Source organism: Dreissena polymorpha, chromosome 1, assembly GCF_020536995.1.
Source record: "Dreissena polymorpha isolate Duluth1 chromosome 1, UMN_Dpol_1.0, whole genome shotgun sequence".
Lineage (NCBI taxonomy): Eukaryota > Metazoa > Mollusca > Bivalvia > Myida > Dreissenidae > Dreissena > Dreissena polymorpha.
The window spans coordinates 158,604,151-158,617,825 of record NC_068355.1 but is presented as its reverse complement, the minus strand read 5'-3'; the positions used below and the strand labels follow the sequence as shown (position 1 = coordinate 158,617,825).

The window sequence follows — 13,675 nt, the reverse complement described above, 5'->3', positions numbered from 1 at the left end:
CTCTGCCTTTATTTACTGCACCGCTCTTTTTTTAATTGCACACCGCTTTTATTAAGTTTTGCTCTCCTCTTCTTTCTATCTCGTGGCCACGAGTTAGCTATGTCGTGGCCACGAGATAGAAAAAAGAGGAGAGCAATTTAAAAAAAGAGAAGTGAATGTCACCTCTATGCCACCGTAGTCTTTCGTTTACTCATTTATTTTGATTACGCAATTTCTCTCTACAGCATATATGATTGTATTTAAGTTTAACAAAGCAGTGTAGTTTATTTTGCGGCTTTAACAGTTTATATTGTAGAACATAGCCTGATACATCATTACAAAATATACGATTTCACCCGCCTAATCTGCCATCATTGCGATCTGCTTGTCAGAGTTATCCAATCACTATACCACGTGACTGTGTGGGAGGAGTGATCGATAATTTTGCGACTGGACAATTCTTCAGTTCCGACCATTCGGTCTACAAAGTCACATCCCGTATCTCATATCATGCCTCGTTGTCAAACCGACTTCGGCAATCTGCCAAAGACGAAAATGGTACAAATAATTGAAAAAGAGCTTACACGCAGTCATTTAAAAATCATGAACACACTACAATTGACAATTTTTAAAGATAATGGACCCGAAAAGAGGAAACGGATGAACTTATGTTTTTTTATTTAGTTATTGGCAAACTGTTCACTTGTCAATTTGAGATGCTTTTTATCGAGGGTTTTCAACGGTTAGCGGGATAAACTAATATTATATATATAGAGAGAGAGAGAGAGAGAGAGAGAGATTGAGAGAGAGAGAGAGAGAGGAGAGATAGAGAGAGAGAGAGAAGAGAGAGAGAGAGAGAGAGAGGAGAGATGGAGGAGAGGAAGAGAGCGAGAGAGAGATGAGAGAGATGAGGATAGAGAGAGAGAGATATATAATATATCTATATATATATATATATATTTATAAATAATATATATATATAATATATATATACAGACACAGATTTTTGTCATATTCTTCAAAGCAAGTATTTGACGGATTGACTGGATCCCAAGGGGATTTGGCAATAGTAATGCATTAAATAAATAAGGATTCAGAAAGATCTGAATGTATTTCTCAAAAATTATCTGCTTTATGTCTGTATTGACATATATTTAGTATATATTGCAATAATATCTATATATATTATTTATTTGTTTAATAGGAAATAAGGACAAAATAGCGAAAAATAAGAAATAAAACATATCGATACAAAATTTATTTGACAATGTTGCGCTTGTTGAATACACCTTCCTTGAAGTAGCGGATTGTGAAGTTCGGACGAGTCGTTTGCTTTGCCAGGTGAAATCCCGTCAAGGAGCGAGTTGTTTGACTCCTTCGCAGATACACATAATACTTGTAGAACAATATTTGTACCCACAAAAACAATAAGAAACCACACATACGCATGTTTTAAACACGTAATGAGTTGAGTAATTGGAAAGGGGAGCGTTTAATTTGCATCACTTTCATAATTTTATTATTCAATGTAAAGAGTAAGAATTAATCAATTTGGTATAAAGTAACACAAAAGTGTTCTTGCAGCATAATAAATAAAATATCAATAAAAGCTGTGTACACTTGTACTTCATACTCACTGTATCACTGGGGAGCATCAGCAGGTCGGCAGATTTGAACATCCGTCCAAAACGACGTCCTGGACTTGAAGGTGAAACATATGCGATGCTCTCAATCTCTTGTGGCGAAGGATGTACACGGCGACGTCTTTCAATAGCCTGTGAGTAATTAGGTAGTTGGAATCTCATGTGCTTAAATCTTTGTTTCGTTTTTGTAAATGCTAATATTGTGGTATTAATCCAAATGTTTAAAATTGAATTGTGTTGTACCATTTTAGAGTGCGATTCAACCAGATATATATTTCTTCACCACCCAAATAATTTCATTCTTCAAAGCTTAATGTAAGAAGTAAATGATTTTGTATGAAGTTGTGAAAAGATTGCACTCGCAGCATAACGTATATTATTTAAAAATGGTTGTGTATAATTTTACAGCTCACTCACCTTATCACTGGGGAATATTTGTCGTTCGCCCGATTCTGGCCGTACGCAACGACGTCCTGCAACATACTGTTGTACTGGAAAAACGTCAGCAGCTTTTGCTGAGACTGAAATTGCCCCTTGGCTAGAGACGGGCGATGCATATTGAAATTGACTTTCTAGTGGTGGTGGTGGTGGTGGAAAACGACCTTGTCTCCTTACTGTACTTGGTGGTTGAACTTCTGCACAAAGAATAAAAACACCATTTAATTTACAATCAATAATATTTTTCAATAACAGTTCATTGTGGAGTGATCAGGAGTGTGGATGCGTAAAAATAATATCACCAAGTGCGATTTGAACATTATAAAAAACACAAAGTAATTCAATTCGAGTAAAATTTACATTTTGTGTAAATATAAGTTTACTGTGCATTTCAATATTACACGTTCCATATGGTAGACAAAATCTAACGCACTGTAACACTTCAATACCTTCGACAAGTTTGGGATCGGTTATGTACAGTTAAAGTGATATTATGGGCATCTAACAGTTTATTAGTGTCTATCGCTACCGTTGTTTATTTTTTGTGTTTTCACTTCATATACACTTATATTTAATAATGCAGCATCAACATACTAAAGCAATATCCCGGAAAGAGAAAAATAATGCATTTGAGTATCAACCGTACTTTCGTTTGACAACTGATCATGCATGTACCATGTGAACCTGAATTTAATTTTAGTGCATTTTCGTTCATACGACACATAGACACAATTTTGTTTTACAGATCATTTCGGCTTAGAGGACTGGGTGAGTCACGTAAAATATCGAATGTAAAATTAATTTTTACCACATTTTAACTAACTCCTTTGACCTGTTAATTCTTTTCAACTCAATTCAACAGTGAGAAATGCCAATAATATCACTTTAAGTTCTTCATCTAACCGACAAGTTAACTTGAAAGCAAGCATTTCAAGTATAGTAACTACACAAACTTTTGTCGTATCTTTGCCTATTAATGGCCGATGCAAAATGCACCACATTCGATCTAATATTGCTCAATTCTTATTAACTATATAATTGTAAATACTGCGTTATGATCACAATCCGTCGAAACTACTAAATCTTTCATATCAGATTAAAAATCAAGACAATGTATAAAAACTCTTTACAATACATATATCCCTTAAAGTATGGTTATTGCTGTATGTTGCCGCAATAACCATATATTAACGGATATATATTACTTTGAGAAATTGTATAGAGGTAGAACAAACTGTTCCTAACTTTTTTCCGTTAAGTGTATCTCGCCCAGAAGATTCATTTTTGGCTGTCATTTGCATAACGTATACATGTACTAGTGAATCAGTGTACGTCATAACCTATTAACAGCTATCATGGTCTAAGATATTAAATAAGAAAAGTATCGTCATTATTTGTTGACACCTTCCATACAATAAATTAACAATTTTACACGTAAATGAATACGTGTATATAAAAGTCAACCACACCTGCAATATACAATTTCATTTCTTTAAATGTTTAACCTTTGCATATTTTTGGAGAAATTACCCAACTGTACTGCTGTACTTAAAAAGAGGCATACATTACCAAATTCAGTGCTTGATTTCACACTAATATAGACTGATATTAAAATTTAAAAAAATATTTTGTGTACACGGTGCAAGTAAGATTCGAACTCTGCGAGCTTCAGCTGCTGCTGATGTTGCTGATCCACTTCCTCCCTTCTGCTACTAATACTAGTACTTCAACTACTACTACTACTACTACTACTACTACTACTACTACTACTACTACAACTACTACTACAACAACAACAACTACTACTACTACTACTACTACTACTACTACTACTACTACTACTACTACTACTACTACTACTACTACTACTACTACTACTACTACTACTACTACTACTACTACTTCTACTACTACTACTACTACTACTACTACTACTACTACTACTACTACTACTACTACTTCTATTTGTGCTTCAACAACTACTACTACTACTACTACTACTACTACTACTACTACTACTACTACTACTACTACTACTACTACTACTACTACTACTTTTACTACTACTACTACTACTACTACTACTACTACTACTACTACTACTACTACTACTACTACAACTTCTACTACTACTACTACTACTAATACAACTACTACTACTACTACTACTACTACTGCTACTACTACTACTACTACTACTACTACTACTACTACAACTACTACTTCTACTACTACTTCTACTACTACTACTACTACTACTACTACTTCTACTACTACTACTTCTACTACTACTACTACTACTACTACTACTACTACTACTACTACTACTACTACTACTACTACTACTACTACTACTACTACTACTACTACTACAACAACAACTACTACTACTACTACTACTACTATAACTACGTCTACTACTACGTCTACTACTACTACTACTACTACTACTACTACTACTACTACTACTACTACTACTACTACTACTACTACTACTACTACTACTACTGCTACTACTACTACTACTACTACTACTACTACTACTACTACTTCTTCTTCTTCTACTACTACTACTGCTCCTACTACTACTCCTACTACTACTTCTTCTACTACTACTACTACTACTACAACTACTACTACAACTACTACTACTACTACTACTACTACTACTACTACTACTACTACTACTTCTACTACTACTACTACTACTACTACTACTACTACTACTACTACTACTACTACTACTACTACCACTACTAAAACTTCTACTACTACTACTACTTCTATGACTACTACTACTGATTTTCTAGCCCGGATTTTAATATGCCGACCTCGGAAGCATTCATTAGTCCACAAACTTATAACGTGTTGCAAGTTAAAGCAATTGATAATTGGACAATGAAAAAATATTACTCTTTTGAACTTGCCTACTTCCCGGCTAGCTCAGTTGGTGGTGTGGCTGTGCTCTCAAATCAGAATTTATGAACGCGTGTATCAATACCGTCACATAACTTTGCATAGGAATGGTCATGTAATTATTCCCTCGAAAAATGTAAGATATTATTGGCCTTACTCTATATCATATTTAACAGGGCAAAATGCTCAACAGTACACTGTCAGTGTCGATAATTGTATGATGCTTATTTCTCAAATTTCGCTCTGTCGTATTTTCTGGTTAAAGAAGATGCCAAAATGCCAAAATGCGAATATGCTAACACGAAATAACGATAAATACCCAACAGAGCGACAAAAAGGGCGCACATGCAAGCATTATGACATTTAACTCTTTCTTCTGGTTGGTATTTTTATCATTCTTGCATTAGTCATGTTGTCGAGTTTTAAACCCGCAAACACGGAAAAAGTCAAAATTACCCGACAGAAAAAAGGGCACAAATATAGGCCCTTGTAAGGCTGGTGAGACAATTATAAGAAATTGTTTAGCCACTAGTTTACAATATTTCATCGCCTATCACTAAATGAATATGTTTCTCATAAAAGGTCATTAGATATGCTTAGAAAACGGAAATGTACAGTAACAACACAGAACCTTCGGTTAAATCTAATAATTGGACAGTCATAAATGTAACTAGTAATTACGTTGTTTTCCTTAAAAATTGGCTTAAACAATTGGTACATATATACATGACATACATAGTTGATTTAGGGCTTTGCATAGAATGGATCAAAGAAATAATTTGAAATACTGTCAATTACGGAGGCGTTAATACAACAATTTTATGGGCGCTTATGGAACGTTATATGCAAAGCATATGGGGCTTCAACCGGTTTGAGGCCTAGGGCAAACACAACGCGCGTATATAACTAACGATCTCAATCAAATGTACTCATTGAGACGGATTTTAGGAACAGAATGCTTAAAACGCATGAATAGGATACAACACATATTTTTAGTGCCCCAGCGTCGCTATTATTTGATATCTTAAAAAGCCTTTTTCTAATTGGACTTTGTTAGTGTCATTTTATCGCGAGGGCATATTCATTGTTTCCGTTAGCTAATTTATTGCGGATTAGAACAAACTGTACGTTTACATACATTCCAAGAGTTAGCTTTCCCAGCAGCGTTGTCACTCAGTTGAACTCCTAAAAGCTGCTTAATTGATCAAATACGCGTTTCTCAAACAGTGTTTACAATTGCAATTTAAGCGCAAAACATTTTAATATAAATACTAGTAAGCGAAACTACAGCTGTTGGAGCAGTATTGCATTCTTATTATATACAAATTGCTGGTCCTTTATTTAAGGCAAGTGACCAATGGCCAAAAACAGTAAGAAAAAGAACAATACGAAACAACATACACACATAAAAGAATAAAGCTGGAGTCACCGCCTTGGAACGGTCAATGCAAACCATTTGGGGTTAAAACCGGGTTTAGAGCGCTCAACCTCGCACTTGGCCCAGCAATAATCATTCTACATATAAGTGTAAATAACATTTAACCTCCCAGCATTGCAACTCAAATTAAACAATTATACAAGGGAATTAAAACGCAATCAATTTAATTACCATTACTCAATGGTAGGAAGGAGACCAGAGCAACAGAGTAACAACTTTTTGAGAAACGATGACATTACATTACGAACAAATGTCAACTAAATCCCTTCTCTTTACAAAAAGATTTAATAATATAGCATCATATAGTTTATATTTCAGATCATCTACGTGTCACATAATTGGTGTATTTTAGGTATATTCCTTGTTCGCTATAATGCAAACCCTGGGGCTACGTCAGTGTTGCTGGGGACCAATTAATTTGTTGACAGCAGGTACACGCTTTCCACTAGCTACAGTCCGTTTAAATTATAGGATATAATGCATGCCTTGGTTTACGTCAGTATGGCCGAAACTCATTAATTTGTTGACATTAGACGCACGGGTTCAGTCCGTTTAAAGTGTAGATCATGACAGGATTACTAAGTTAATGGATGTTGTTTCCGTATCGTGCATTTCAACAAATTGGTTTGACCCAAAAAGTTGACATGTTTATGTAACGATACCTGTATATAAGTAATGCGTCTTGGACACAAAAATAATAAGGATTTAACACATAGGACGTACGCACAGAGGTTTTTCTTCAGAACCCAACCCCAGGTGGGGTGGGGTGGGGTCCTATCTGGATGGATTTGGACGGATTTTGTCATGTCTTGAAAACGTTGTTAGTTACTTTGAGAATTACATGGACTTGGAAGTTTTGCATTAACAAACTAATTTTCAGAATTATATTGACTTGGAAACTTTATGTTAACAACTGAATAAAGAGCAAAGAACTATCAATCGAGTTTATTTATTTGTGTTGCTACGGCACATACGTTCAAATACAGGAAGAAGCAGCAATATTGGGTGTAAAAGATCAATATAACATAGATTGTTTTTTATGTGACTGCTAAAACATAAATCAAACAGGAAACATGCGTCATAGAGAAAATATTAATAAAGCGATGATGTGGCACTCAAAAGGTCCTGATCTAACAATAGAAACTGTTTGGCTCCATATGGTAAACATGTTTGGTACCTTCAACTAAAATCTCATAATGAATAATAAATTTACAGTCTAAACTTGGCCTTGGACCTCTTATAATTACCTTTGCATATCAGCTAGGTAAAGAGGACATTACCCCATAATGAGAAATTTATGAAGTTGATGGAGTTTTAGTTCGAACGAACTTTGCCAGGCGCAAACACAATAGTATAAACAACTTTTGTGACTGATGTATGAAGTTCCCCACAGGTCGCATACATAAATATTCATATCTATAACTCATCTTACTGTTAAATTATCAGTTGATGTTTTGTACACACTTAACAGGCCATGAAGATGCATCATTATTTTGCATGAAATCGTCCAGTATGACTACAGCTTGATGAAATTTGTTCTCCTCACCCATATGTTAATGTACTCTCTCCATGGCATTTCCCTTACCAGTCTTCTTGATATAGATTGCCTCTATCTAAATATCAAAATTGATACCAGCCTTCTTGTATATGACAGCATTATACCATTATTACACAAAGGGTATAGTCGTTATTGTAAATTATTTTAGATAACGTCTTATCATGCGAACAATAGAATGTTGCAGCGAAGTAGAATTTGCGGTAGGCATATTTCAATATATTGGCCAAAACTTCTTAAAATACTATAGGTCAAATATACCACAATAATACTTACTTGACTGTTGCTGTGCTATCTCTTTCATCAGTTCTTCAAGTCCACCCTTCTTGTCAACAAAGTCGTAGATGAAATCGATCGTTTCCTCGTCCACTGTCGACATTCCTAAATACTCACAAATAATCTGTATCTCTGGATCCAACCCCTGCACCTGCTATAACAAATACATTATTATAAATCTATAATTGTGCACAATTCATTGATCGAGGCGGTGGTCGATATTTTACTTAATCCAGAATGCTAATTTTTAATGTGAAAAGCCGGGCCATATGCTGACAGTATATTTTTTATATTAAGTTTTTTTTTCACATTAGGTCAGCAACCGTTAAAGGGGCCTTTTCACAGATTTTGGCATGTATTGAAGTTTGTCATTAAATGCTTTATATTGATTAATGTAAACATTGGATCTTAAAAGCTCCAGTAAAAAAAATCAAAAATAAAATTTAAAAAAAGAAAACAGTAACCCTAAACAGGTCTCGAACCACTGACCCCTGGAGTCCTGGAGTAAAAGTCTACCACTTAGACCACTCGGCCATCCATGCTCATGCAGTGATGTGTTTTTTACTTTATATAAGCAATCCTCGTAGTTTCACAAAATATAACGAAAACAACAGAACTCTCCAAATTATTCAGTCGTCTCCCGTTGCAACGCTTTATAATTTTTAAGTTTTTAAATCGTCAAAAGATGCATATAATGGCTATTTTAGAGCATGGTAAATGTTCAGTATTACTGTTTCCTCACAAATATCATAACTAAATCAATACTTTGCGAATCTGAAACTACTTTTTTTAATTTTGTCAATTTACCAAAACGTGAAAAGGCCCCTTTAAGGATGCCACAGACGTCAACAAAAGGATGTCATGAAATATAGTATAGATAACAGTTCTCCTGTTATTATTGATGCTGTGGAAAGAATGGTGGTCGGTTAGATAAAAGCATTACCACGCTTATCATATACCCCAGAGGTTTTGCAAGGAAGTACATATTTATCTGACATATGCTTTACATTGCCAATTACAATTTTAATTTAATATTATGATATCCTGCTATCACTGCAGAATTAAGAGTCTTACACCTTTAAAACATACACTAAGTGTATTTGGTTCTACAGTGGCATTTCGCTTTTTCGCACTTGAGATTGTAAACGTTTATGAAGGCATACACTTACATTGTTTTTCGTACAAGAATTGCTTCAAAATATTTGGGTTTTAATACATACCAATTTTCAATTTTAATATTTCACAATTAAAACGTTTTTATGTACCCTGTTCAGTCACGTTTACCAATTTAATGCCATAAACATTGAACATGCAAAAACTGCGTATGATTGGCATATGTGGAATTCTTTATTCTTTACAATTTGAGGTCCACTAGCTAAACAAGCGTAACAACACATACGTTAGTATACATACGTCGAGACCTGTGTCTAGGTTCAGCCCAACATGGCCGACGCGTCTTACGTCACTAGGCAAGCTTATCTCTTCGTTCGTCAGTTGTTTCTTCCGTCCCTTTGTCGCCTTATCTTTCTTGTTCGTGTTGTTTCTCACTGAGGTAACGTAGACCTGGGCAGGTGGCGCTCCTGATTCTAAAAATAGTCAGCCAATCATAATGCAGTACAATAAACTGACACACAACTAGCCATGCTCTTCTTATTTAAACTAGACATGTGTCACATCCACTAAAGCCCCCTGTGATTAATGTTTTCAGATGACAAATCCATTATTTATGCAACCTACGAAAGACAGACAAAGCATAGTCAATCAGAAAAAACTGGTCGGACTCAAAATTCCTTTCTTTATTTTACAAATTTAAGGTTATTCATTTGTTGAAGTTTTAAAAAGTCAAACAGGGAGGTAAAGATGAGTTCAGTAAACAAAATGTGGGGCACAAGCATATTTTTATTCTTTTAAGGCTGTTAGACTATAAGAAGGGGTCCCGAGATTCGCTTCAATTGGATTCTATTTAGCATTGACATGTTTATCAGACGAGTTAAACATATCAATATGCATAACCTTTTTTTTTCAAAAAAATTATAATCGAAATATTCAAATAGGATTTGTAAACTAACCAAACCCAATTATAAACACAAAGAAACAGCCCTGAACCAATTTCAAGTTTTCTTATAATTCACTAGGGGAGGGTTTGAGGAAATTTGGAAGGAGCTATAGTCTGCTTACACAGAAACTTGATGAAACAATTTACTCTTACACATATGAGTGATCGGTGTTGAGCTTGCGATAATTATTTACATATCTTATTAGTTAACAACATAAAAGCTACAGTGGTGATTTAAGTCGCCTAGATGGAAGCAATTAGATACACAATAGTTGTTTTGACAGCTTCGACCATATTTTTGTGACAATGTTTGGTATCAATTTTTCGAATTCCTGACATCAATATAGTTTTTTTTCTATAAAAAATAGTTCCTCATATCAATATAAGTTTTTGTTTATATCAAAATATATTGCAATTAAAGCATGTTTTCGGAAAATACCTTTGAAACTGTAATTGTTCCGCAACATTTCTATAAACAGTTAATAATATTTTGAAATGTAGAACTAAAACATATAAACAGCGTTCTGTTAATTATACACAGTGTCTCATTTGAATATAGTATGCTGGTATCGTTAAGACTAGATCTGCATTGCTGAAATATCACATAAGAGTTGAAAAAGCATCCCACAATATCGTGTGAATGTTTGGAAGCGTTTTACTCGTTCGTGCAATAAGTCGTCTGTTAAGTGTTACTTGTGTGTGTAACGATGTGCTTACTTACACAGGAACAACACCAATTTTGAACCTGTATTTGGTCTTTTGCTTGTTTATTTGTTCGATGCATTCAAATTTGAATACAAAATGAGTGTACGTCCATTTAGTTGCATGCTTTTTTCATCCTATATTAGTAGCAGCTAATAAAAAAAATGTCAGATCTTATACATTTATATTGAATATCAGACGATCAAATATTTGAATACTTTTATAGATAGAATATCAAATACCAATTTTGATATTAGTTGCCATCCCAATTTTTTTATCAGAAAATTATTTCATGATATCAAAACATCGATTTCTTGATATCAAACATACGACCGACTTCTTGATTACTGGTTTTCAACGTCTTGTTAGGCATGCATGTGTGTGTGTGTGTGTGTGTGTGTCTGTGCGTGCGTGCGTTGCGTGTGTGTATTTAGTCGTCATCAAATTCAGGTTATTCAGTTATGAAAATTTGAGCAATATCTGGCAAGCAATCTAAGAGGTGTTGAAATCACAACAGTTTGGGATATTATATCATAAAGTAGAAAACAGACAAAGGGCTATAATTCTCGCTAAAACCTAAATTTCCTTTTCTAACACCATCTACATATTAAGTTCATTCAGCTTTGACCACAACCACCCAGTAGATAAAAGGAGTTGAAAAACAAGCTTCTGGATGGGAAAAAACACACAAAAGACCTCGTCGGAGCCGAATTCGTTTCTTTACGGTCATCTATACATAAAGATCATTGATCTTTGAGAAGATCCGCCAAGTAGCAGGAGAGAAGTTGACATCTATGAATACAGATAAAAGGTCCAGTTTTCTGGCTAAACTCGTCGCAGCTAGAATTCCTGTTTTTAGAATCTTCTGCATATTTGGTGCTGTATTACAGCACACACAAAATGACATAATGCCTCACGATCAAAATAGTAAAACTATTGACAGAGATACCGTTTTATTTAATTGGTATGTTGAAGGATTGAATACTTAAGTCAGGCTGCCATAATACAAACCAACATCGCTGGTCACATGCGGCTGGTTAATGCCGCTCGAGTTCCCACGGTTACCTTGCCGCTGCTTTTGTCGCTCTTACAACCGGAAATTGAAAAATTCAATTAAAGTACACATTTCCTCAGTTCTCAATGTGCACAAAGTGATTTTTTTTTATCTTTTTAGATAGTTTACAACAATGTTAAAAGTTATATAAGTGGTGTGTTTTCACTTCCCAGACCGACCCAAATGTGTGTATTAATTCCAAACTGTTTTGATATTCAAGGTTTAATTTTGGATAATTGTGCATCATGCAATTAGATTCACTAAATTAAGTTGTACAAATAAAGGACAATGTTTTGAAAATTTATGTTATTGCACATAATTTAAAAGCATGAAATGCGAAATACCTCACTAATAGTAAAGAAATGGTTAATCTTCCTTCCCTATTTATTTTGAGACCTTATTGGGAATTAAAATAATATTTTGTTTGGCCTAGTCGTACAGACAGATTGTTACTGTAGTTCTCCTCACCCATGCGTTTCTGAACCCGCTCCATGAGCTTCCCCTCCACCATCTTCTGAAAATGGGCTGCCTCTTTCTCACTTGCAAATTTGAGACCAGCCTGACAGACCTTGGAACAACATGAGACAGATAACTATGAAATGCTTGCATTTACGGTGTTGTCATTTTAAATCGACTGCTTATCAAACGCGTACTTGAAAAACATCTGTGTTTCCAAGACATTTACGAATTTGTTCATATCTATACTAGATCAATTTCAAAAAGGTTGCGGTGATTTTGATGGTTATGGGATTGTCAAAGGCAACGAATACGTATTTATCAACTAGTTTCAACAGGCATGTGGAATCGAGTGTTAATTAATCATAAATTGTGCTATTATATCACTGTAGTTTAAAATTGGATTGCAGCTCGTGGAACCAGTAAAATCATGTTGACCAGTATAAGGACCATTCATGTTACTTTAAAAGTCTAAATCTTGTCAATTAAGTAACGGTCAAATCAATCGTGAGATTGGATGGCAAGGAAATTATTATAGGCAACGGCTGTGTAATCGTCAATGAGTTTTAGCCAGCGGTATTGATGCTAGTTGGGAACATAAAAATACATAACCTGCCACAAAATGATGGTTCGAATTTTTCTATGTCTAAATTATGTTTAGCTCAAACAAAACACAGACAAAGCTCGAAATAATCACATGAAAAGCCCAGTTGCCTTGCCAATTTGGTTGCATTTCTAGGCGAAACATTCTGCAAAACCTGTATAAATACACCAGTAGTTATTTTTTCTAAACTTACATGTGCCTCAAATGTGTGGAAGTATGTACTTAGGGTCTTGTACACAAAGTTGTCTGTAAGAACCTGTTCCCACACCATCTGATATGTCTGCAAAATAACATTGATATATTGAATAAAGCTCAACAATGCTGTGGGTACATATTGAAAAGAACATGACCTGACTGTAGAATATATTTGAATTGAACAATCCATGATGTTATAAAATTTTGAAATAATACAATACCATACTGTAAGTTTAAAGGATTACTGAAAGTACATATTAAATAAAGCATATGCCCATACAATAAAGAAACATTGGAATATAATATTTAATATATTTAATAATGCGAGTACATACTAAAATAGACGAATGCATGTATGATGCT

The 13,675-nt window shown here is 34.5% G+C and overlaps 1 protein-coding gene across 1 annotated transcript; it reads right to left on the bottom strand.

Moving 5' to 3' along the window:
• Positions 1–203: 203 nt before the first annotated feature.
• Positions 204–13,388, bottom strand: LOC127860919 (actin nucleation-promoting factor WASL-like). Its single transcript, XM_052399271.1, has 8 exons — positions 13,311–13,388; positions 12,511–12,625; positions 12,015–12,089; positions 9,659–9,831; positions 8,246–8,399; positions 2,040–2,095; positions 1,617–1,754; positions 204–218 (listed from the first exon to the last, which is right to left on the bottom strand). Exons 1-8 carry the CDS (start codon positions 13,386–13,388, stop codon positions 204–206), a joined length of 804 nt encoding a protein of 267 aa, XP_052255231.1.
• Between the last annotated feature and the right edge of the window lie 287 nt (positions 13,389–13,675).

Excerpts from the sequence above, each read along its gene's own strand:
- LOC127860919 (XM_052399271.1), bottom strand. The coding sequence starts at position 13,388 with ATGGTGTGGGAACAGGTTCTTACAGACAACTTTGTGTACAAGACCCTA. Across the intron at positions 9,832-12,014 it reads GCATGTGACCAGCGATGTTG|AATCAGGAGCGCCACCTGCC; the intron begins GTTTGTATTATG and ends GACTATTTTTAG. Across the intron at positions 2,096-8,245 it reads GATAGCACAGCAACAGTCAA|GACGTCGTTGCGTACGGCCA; the intron begins GTAAGTATTATT and ends AGTATGTTGCAG.